Source organism: Psammomys obesus, unplaced genomic scaffold (assembly GCF_907164565.1).
Source record: "Psammomys obesus unplaced genomic scaffold, mPsaObe1.curated_primary_1811, whole genome shotgun sequence".
Lineage (NCBI taxonomy): Eukaryota > Metazoa > Chordata > Mammalia > Rodentia > Muridae > Psammomys > Psammomys obesus.
In genome coordinates, this window is record NW_026592439.1 from 452,711 (window position 1) to 462,139 (window position 9,429).

Here is a 9,429-nt window from a genome sequence, read left to right on the forward strand (position 1 = left end):
CACACACACACACACACACACACACACACACACACACACACACACACTAATGCAGTGTCTACATCTGTAATACTAGCACTTCTAAGGCAAAGTGGGAGGCAGAGAGGAGAGAATCACCAGGCGCTCACAGGTTAGCTAGCCTGGAGTGTGCCAAGTGGAAGAAACATGGAAAGAGAGACTCAGAAAGTTACACTGTGGCATACAGAGTGGGTGCTACAGCCTGGGTGCTACAGCCTGGGTGTGCCCTCCGATCTCATCCCCCGCTCTCTCACACACAGACGAATAATGTGGAGAATGACAAAGATGTCTAACGTCCAGCTCCAGTCTCCACATGCAAAAGTGCATGGGCCTGTGAACACATATGTAAACATACTCCACGCTAAAGTTTATATATATGAAAAGCTGAACCAAAATCTCTCACTAAAGCCAAATCAGTTGCTCATCATTTTGCTGTGTGGGTAGGGTTATTTACTTAAATATTTTATTTTAAAAATATATATGTAATATGTTTTTATTTTTTGTTCATTTGTTGTAAAATGTGTGTGTTTTTTTTTTAATTTAAATGTTTCTTCTTCTAATGTCTTTTTTTTTCCTTACAGACAGTAACTAGTTCTCTTAACTCCCTGCCAGCCCTCTTCCCAGTTTCCTGCTCAGTCCCTTCAAAAGTTTCTCCTGACAGGTCCTCCCTCAGTTTCCCAACAGTCTGGTTAAGCAGTCCCTTCTAACAGTTTTCCCATCTCCACACTGTAACAACTGTTCTAACCTATCTGCTCAGCTCTGCGTCCCCCAGCTCAATTGCCACCAGCTGCTTTCTCTTTTCACTCTCATAGGCCAATTCACTATCAACTGTCTCCTAATGATGTGTTCTCTGGCTCAGTTGCCCTCTCTTCTCCCACTACTGGCCCAATACCACTCCCAGTCCTCTTTCTTAGCTTCAGTTGGCTTTTTTATATCCTCTCCTGTTCTCAGAAATCCAAGAGGAAATCAACTCTGAAAGTCATAGGGTCAAGCAGTTCTAACAGCTAAGACTTCTTAAAGGGCCCACTGACTATCCACTGTGGATCCTCTAAACGGCCAGGTACAGAAAAGAAATCACACTACAATTGGCATTTTGCCTGAATGTATGTCTGTGTGAGGGTGTCAAAAGCCCTGCAACTGAAGTTACAGACAGGTGTGAGCTGCCATGTGGGTGCTGAGAATTGAACCCGGGTCTTCTGGAAGAGCATCTTGTGCTGTTAACTGTTGAGCCATCTCTCCAGTCACTACTTAAGTATTTTCTAACTCAATTCTTTACCTGTAAAAATGAGGATAACACCTTCATAGGGTTTTTGTGAAGTTAAGTACTTGCAACACATTTGAAACTTATCTGTCACATAGTACCCAAGGGAGTCTAATGTGGGGCTGGAGAGATGGTTTAGCAGTTAAGAGTGCATACTGCTCTTCTAGAGTGCCCAAGTTCAGTGCCTAGCACTAATGTTGGACAGCTCATAACTGCCTGTAAACACCAGCTCTAAGGGATCTGATGCCCTCTTCTGGCCTCCTGGGCACTGCCCTCATGTACACAAACCCACACAGGCACACATATATACATATTAAAAAATAAAAATAAATGTTCAAAAGGGATTTTAGCTGTTATTGTGGGTCTGTGAGTTCCTTTTGACTAGAGGGCATAGCCTGGGGACCAGGAGAAACAGATTGGGCTCTGGGCTCCTCACACTTGCTCCCAGATCCTTAGCTTAAGGGAGTTACAGGCAGCTGCTCACGCTGCTCAGGTCTCATGATCTTCCCGTCACCTTCAGACCAGGTTTTCTTTCCTAGGGTGCTCCGATTCTTATGAAGATCTGGATGGTGTCTCAGGGAAGGATCTCTGCCTACGGCCTACTGACATTCAGACGAAAAACGTTTCTGCTCGATGGAAGAAGAAACAACTGGATTCAAATGAAATAACTGAGATTGTAGACTTGTCTCCTCCTCAGACGAAAAGCATCAAAATACCTTCTATCTATGATTTTGAGGATAGGGATTTTGCTCTTGTTATCAAATCAGCTAAGCCAGAAAACAGTGGTCTGTACTGGCTGGAGATCACCGACAGCAGTGGGACAACTTGCTGTAAGAACTTCCAGATTAGTATATTTGGTAAGTTTTTAGTACTGCCCACTCTGCCCCTCTGACTCCTGTAGGACTTGCATTTCTAGAACCCTCTGATTGGGATCTCTGCTTCCAGATCATGTCGAGAAGCCTTACCTGAAGGGCGAGTGGACGACCTGGGCTAGTGGGACGTGTCAACTGTCTTTGTACTGCCTGGTGCCCAAGGATGACAATGTGAACTATACTTTGTACAGAGGGAGCACACTGATCTCGAGACAGAGGAATGGTACCCATCTGGAGAGTCAGGCTGATGCCAGCGGCCTGCAAACATACACCTGCAATGTTAGCAACAAAGTCAGCTGGGCAATCGTCACCCTGAACATCACCCAGGGCTGTCAGAGTGTCGATCCGAGTAAGTGGGGCATTTTGGCCCATGGCAAGGACCCCACAACCAGACCCACATGAGACTGGGGTATAAGGTCACATGGCCTTCTGGCTCATGGCCTTGGGTGCTTCCTCAGCAGGTGCCTGGCCTCTCTGGTGCACAGGCCTGTCCTAGCCTGGCAGGATTTATATCTTCTCCTTCTATTGGAAATAATAGTTTTCCTTCCTCATAGGGAATACGTAGTTGTTTAGTGACTTGTGATGCCCCGAACATTATCTTCCTAATTTGAGGGACTGAGACCCATTTTCTCCTGACTGATGTCTTCCCTCAAGCTGGAGAGTGTTCTGAGACATATACTGACACTATACCTTGTCAGTGGGGCAGCAGGAACATGCCAAGGTACTTTGCCGAGTTCTGGATTTATTGCTTATCCTGGGTTACCTGAGTTAAGGCTGTGTCACTTTGTATCAGATAAAGGCTTAATGTGCTATCTGCATAGCACTTACAGGAAAACTAATCCAGTTCAACCCAACCCAACCCACCTAACCTACTTCACTCACCCTATCCCACCCAATTCAATCCAACCCATCCAACAGTCCACCCAACCCAATCTAAGCCCCCCAACCCAACCCACCTCATCTAAGCCAACTGACGCGCCCTTAGAGGTCTTTTTCTTAACTCTATTGTATTTGCAGTGTTTAGGCCTCTACCTCCTTTCCACCCATCCTCCAACCTTAAGTTGAGAGAGAAAAGGTTAGTGGGCAGAGGGGGCCCTGACCCCTTTCCTTCTCACAACTATTTAGGGTCAAGGAGTTCTTTCAGGGCCCTGTACCAATCTCCTCCATGCCACTGCGCTCCGAAGCGTTTCCCTCCGTCTGTCTGCTTTAAACCATCACACCTCCTCTGTCTCTGGTTTCTCCAAACTGCTCCACACCCCATGCCAAAACATCCACTCACCCCCCCCACGCTACCCACCTCACCCAACCCGACCCAACCTATCCAGTCCAACCAGGGAGTCTCTATCCTTAAATTTACAGCAGAAAATGTCCTTATCTCCTTATCTCCTTTCGGCTCAGGTTTCCACCATGTTAAGTTTAGGGTCATGTAGTGTATTTTCTTGTCTTGCGGTCGGGCCTGGCTCCCCTTTCTCAGAGGAAAGCACTGAGAAAGCAGAAGGAATAGGCCCTCAGAACCTTTCCTGGGAGCACTCCTTGGGTTCTCACAGGACTGGACTTGATGTGTTCCATAGGCCACATCCAGGCCTGAACTCTGGATGTGTGTCTGCTACTCTAGGCACAAGGAAGCAGGCATTGCTGTGGGTGAAGCTACCAAGGAAGTGCATCTCTGCCCAGACAGTGTCCTGTGCCACTACTCCACTCAGCGGCCCCTTTACTTCAGTGAGAGATCCCAAGTATGTGCAATTTCCAAGTTCTTAGCAAGCAGCGCCCAATTCTTAGCCTCCAGAAGCTGGCTGTTGAGAGAGCAAGGGAATCTCTCCTGTAGGAATCCCAAGCTGGGATCCCTCTGTGGAACTACAGACCTGAACAGGACTAACTCAAAGGGTAGCTACCGAAGGAGGAAACGGAAGTAATAAACTAACACTACAAAGAATCTCCCTGCCTATAAGTTTGCCTAAAAAAAATTAAGTTACACAAAAGAGAATGCAGGAGAAGCAGCGCCTTCCCTGGGCAGTTCCAAGGTCACTTACACTTGCCCGTTTGGCTCCTTTTCCACACCAAAAGGAGCATGTCTCTGCTGGGAGGTTTCAAGAAGAGGACCCTAGCTGATAGTTGCTCTCTAAGCTCTTTCCCCACCTTTTATCAGGGAAAGCACCCTTCTCCCAGGCACCCAAGGGGACTGTGGTTAACAGCTGAAATCAAGAGTAAAACTGAAAATATATTTTCATTGTAAATGTCCCCAAACAACCAAACTTGCAGTTTCTGTCTCTGTAAAACATGTTTAATTGTTCTAAGTTTCTGGTACCTAAAAGAGATTTACTGGTGAAAGGCATGTGTGAAAATGCGTTGTTATAGTTTAGAACCTATATAAACGGTGAAGAACCTCTGAGTAGGACCGCTTCCTCATTGTGCATTAGCCAGAACTGGTTCTACTCTATGAAATAATAGAACTTTCCTCAGAAAATTCGGGGGGGGGGGGGAACTAAGTTATTTATGGGCAGAAAATAACCAAACAGGAGTGAGGCAAGGTGTAGTTACAGGAGCAGTGGTTTGGGGGGGGGGTCCAGACCATTGTTGCTTAATCATTTATGTACTAACTGTGATCCCAGGAAGAGTCATTCACTTCTGTGAGTTTCCATTTTTCCCTTTGGGTAAATGGGAGTGATAATAAGCAGTACCTCACAGAGTTGCGGTTACGATCAGATGAGATATTGTTTATGAAAAGCTCATTAGTGAACACCTGTAGTACAAAATCCTTTACCATTCTCTTCTTGTTAGTTGGGTTATAAATCAGGGCCTCTATGTGTAACACAAATGACGAACGCAGAAGTTCAAATGAAGAAGAGAAGTGACAGCAAAAGAAATAGAGAGGAGAAAGAGAAGGCTTGTAGCAGTAAGTGTGTGGCGAGTATTTGCTGGGTTACAACGGTAGATGGAACAGTTGCCATGTGAGATGTTTTACGGGCACCAGACCATGTGACTAGCTCTTAGAAAGAGGAAACATCATCTTCTTTTGTTAGGTAAGAAAATTACTTCAGAGAGGTAAGTAGGTAGCACCGGTCCTCTGGAATTTATAAGCTGGACCAGTCTGTCACCCAACTGAGTAGGAACTACAAGAGTGATGAATTCATAGGATGTGAGGAGACAGGCCACATAAGAGAGGATAACGGTTTGGGGATAGCTCCTGAAGCTAATGAATGGGAAAGCGAGGACTCAGTCCTCCCACCTTCTGTGTCCCTCAGAATTCATATTTCTGCCCTTTGTGGTGATCATCGTTATTCTGGCCGCACTATTTCTCGGTGCCATCATTTGCTTCTGCGTATGGGATAAGAAGAGAAAACAGTCACGTAAGTAGAAGCCCCTGAAGGGATGCTGTTGCTTGAGGCATCAGGTCCAGTGGGTTGAGCCTGTGTCCATGGGCTGTATTCTGAAAACAGCATCTCCTTTTCTTGGGAGAGGTGTTGGGATATGTGTGAGTATGGGGGTTGTGGGGAGAGGCAAGCAATGCGTGCACCCTCCAGTCCACACTGTCTATTGTGGCTTCAGGGGATTTAAAGCATAGTCCCCAATATGCTGGTTTACCTAAGGTGATGGGTTTGGTTGGTGTCTTCCCAGCTTGGTGGAGAATATGTCAGGGGTAATTGCTCCATTGTGCTCTTTAGGTATCCTGGCAAGAGCATTCACCTGCCTGTTTTCTAGAGCCGTTTTAAAGCGCTTGACCATCCTTGGCACAGGTGTTCCTTGTAAGGCCTGGGTAGGAAACCTTCCGAAGGTTTCTGAAGTTCTAACCTTTATTTTCTTCCTCACACAGAGTTCGTCCCTAAGGAAGATTTGACAATATATGAATATATCAAGGATCCACAAGTCATGAGGGATCAACTAGGACATTCTAGGGCCTCAGGATCTTCGGCAGCTGTCCAGGAAGATGAAACAGGACAAAGAGAAGGGGACGGGTGTCTTTTCCAGGTGATCTTCAGCTTTCTTCCATCTTTTTTTTTTTTTTTTTCTCCGACAGTTTTACGGCTCTGCCCAAACAGAAAAAGGGAAAAAGAAACGTAGCAGAGAAAACGCAAATGAGGCAGAAGGGGCATCGTGGTGCTGTATTGTATCTGCCGAGAAGGAATGGAACTCAGTAGCCATCACTAGCAGAGGGAAGCATGTGTCTATTACTGCCTTCCCAGACTGCATCCCGGCATCTTCCTCGTTTCAGCTTAGTCTTGCCTGCTGGGCCGAAGGCCAGGATAAGTGCAATAAGTTATAGTTAGAACCGATAAGAACTGTAAAGAATCTCTCTTCAGGGCCAGTTCCCCTTTGTGCATTAGCTGGCTGGGGGCAGCCCCCTTTGCCTGCTTCCTTGTCCTAGCAGTGGAATACTGGACAATAGAAACTACAAAGAAGATGGATTTTCCCACTGCTATTGGGCCTTAGGGCACGTGAATCTACCTGTAGCCACCTGACAGACAAATGCTTATTAAAAACAAACAAACAACCTAGCCTCCTCATAGAATAAATAAAGATGACAGTAGACTAGGTAAAATAAGGAGGTCATAGGAAAGGGGCCTTTTTACACAAAAAAGTAGCTTTTTTTTTTTTTTAAGACAAAAAAGGCCTTTTGAGTACTCTAGCTACCTTTTGACTTGGGGTTCCTCCCTGCATGACCTCAGCCTGTGTCTCTTCACTATCTCCAGGTTTTGCCTTGAAGACCTACATTTCAAGTTTCATATGGCCTCTCTTTGGGCTGCAAATCTAACCTTTCTGGAGACAATTCACATGGGTTTGCACAGAAGAGAAAAGCAACAATCTCCCATTGATCTTCTAGCTGCCAAGAATGGCTTATGTTTCTCTGCTTCTCAACCTCTTTGGAAAGCTCATCTGCTAAAACTAAACTCTCATGGAGGCTTTCCTGACCTCCATGAAATCCCCATTTGGCACTGTGTTCTTGGAGACATGCAAGATGGAATCCTTACATCTCTAAGCGCCTGTGGAGCAGGCATGAGCCGGAGGGAGGCAGGAAAGGCTATGTACTCTCTGACCTTGCTGAGATCAGGCTTTCACTCAGCATTATGACTTCTCTGGGATTGCATTGAGGTCAAGGGTAAGCTGACCATGAGGTCTGGATCTAGAGAGGGGCCTTAAGATTGCCACATCTTTAAAATTCTTGGACCCACTGAATTTCAATGTCCTGAGGAGGAAAAAGCACAAATCTGCCTCTTAGAGCCCTGCCCACCGTCAGTGGTTATGTTGGCAACTTTCAGTCAAAAGTCAGAAAAGTCAAGAAGGGAGTTCTAAAGTTACTAAAGGGAAGGAAGAGACAGGGAGCCTGTCGAGTTATTGACTCCTGGGTGGTTCCTTGCTGCTGGTCCACTGCAAATCACCCTCCTTCCCATCTCTACTCATTCTGGGGTGTTCGATGATGAGGCTCTCCCAGTTTTGCACCTCTCTCCTTTTGGAGACCCCTTCTTCTTTGTGATGTCTCTCACTATTCAGCTCAAGCTTAGACAGAGATTATTATATGTCCCTTTGCTGTTTTCTGTGCAGGAGCAGATGCTGGAGCAGAAATCTCCTGGAAATGGAGGCACCATCTACTCTATGATCCAGTACAAGGTACTCCTCTGGCCTCTAATCTATCCCTTTCCAGGCTAGTCTACTGGGCTTCCTAAGCCTCTCTTAAATCACACAAGTGAATGGAGAATGAGACATTGGTGTTTTCTGGGGCCTGGAAGACAGCCACAGGTGCTTTAGCGAATTGTTTGAAATGATCACTGGACTCAGTGTGTCTTGACAGAGATTTCATTCTTTCACTTCTAGCAGAAGTCTAGATCAGGTTGTCTATGGGAGAATGAACTTTGTTACAGGATTCAGCTTATGTTTTTCCTCTTATTACCCTAATGGTATAATTAATCATTATATTTATTAAGGAAAGAATAAAATGTGTATTGATCTTTTAAAAATCTTATTTAGATTTAACAGTAACGGTCATTTTCTTAATAAATCTCCTTTGGCAGTCTTAAGAAATTTACAAATGTGGAAACCAAGACTCAGGTTGGCTGATGTGTTTAAGGCCACAAAGCTGAAGAGTAAAAAAGAGTTGATCCAAACAGTTTCTCAATTTTCATGCCGCTTCCTCATGCCATACCTCTAACTTCTGACAACACAGAAGTTCACACATTAATTAGAAAGATACTCTATAAGATTGGCAGGTGACATGATTTCATTGCTAACCAGTGTCAGGTGTTCTCTTCCAAAGGGAAATGCTCGGTGGTGGACAGTAGTGAAATGTTTCTGATAAAAACCTTCTGTTCCTGTTTTCTCATCTTCCCTTCTCTCCTCCTCTCTCTTCTCTTCTTCTCTGTCTCTTTTCCTAACCTCTCATTTGTCTTTCCTCTTTTCCTCTACTCTTCCCTCCCCTCTTCTCTTTAAGGACCAAGTTCAGAAACAGGCAAGCCCTCAGCTTTTTGGAAAAATTGTATCACAAAGAAATCCATCCTAAGGGTGATGGATACCTGCCATTTCACTGGCTTTAGTCACACTGGGCCAGAGAGAATAATTTGAATAAATCCGAGGAAGAACTCTTGATCAGAACTCTGAATGAGAATGAGATTCCTCCTCTAAAGCATCTTACCATGGAGATGGTTGCCTGACCTGATAAACATTGTAGTTTAGGTCTAGAGAAGGAAGGAGTTACCAAAAGGAACCATTGAAATGTTAAGCAAACCCTGAAAATTTTGGGTTTGAATTCTTCAACTGTGTGCTGGGGTCATTGCTGTCTTCTTTCTCTTTCTCATTCTTCCTCTTTCCCTTTCCCTCCTTCTTCTGAATCTGTAAACTTGTTTGTGACAGAAGGAACATAGATTTTTTAAGGAATAATATAAGGGTTAGAAAATAAACTATATAGATAAAATAAGTGTTCAACAAATAGTGGTAATCGCCACTAACAGTAACAGTGGGACTAATGCCAGTCACGATTGCTCAGCTACTCCAGGCCTCTTCTCATTAATAAACAGAGATCATCGCTGCCATTTAAGCAGAGAAGGGTTATGCTTGATCTATATTTCTGAAATACTTTGGTTTTTCTTCTTTTTCCTCATTAGCCTCATGATTCCACATCACAAGAAAAAGTTTCAATATATTCAGAAATCCAGCCTTCCAGGAAGGTGAGGTGTCTCTTCCTCTGGAGGGTTCTGTGGAACAGATGTGCATTTTGCGTGTGCACAGTCTGCTGTGTTTGCAGGTGTGTGTGTGTGTGTGTGTGTGTGTGTGTGTGTGTGTGTGTGTGTG

At 44.8% G+C, this 9,429-nt stretch overlaps 1 protein-coding gene across 1 annotated transcript in view; it reads left to right on the top strand.

Moving 5' to 3' along the window:
* The window catches only part of Cd244 (CD244 molecule), a 23,959-nt gene that overhangs the window by 10,317 nt on the left and 4,213 nt on the right, over positions 1-9,429 (top strand). The window contains exons 2-7 of the mRNA XM_055613282.1: positions 1,819-2,136; positions 2,225-2,500; positions 5,394-5,498; positions 5,963-6,117; positions 7,690-7,755; positions 9,243-9,305. Coding sequence (XP_055469257.1) covers positions 1,819-2,136; positions 2,225-2,500; positions 5,394-5,498; positions 5,963-6,117; positions 7,690-7,755; positions 9,243-9,305 — 983 coding nt within the window. The remainder of the gene's footprint in view (positions 1-1,818; positions 2,137-2,224; positions 2,501-5,393; positions 5,499-5,962; positions 6,118-7,689; positions 7,756-9,242; positions 9,306-9,429) is intronic.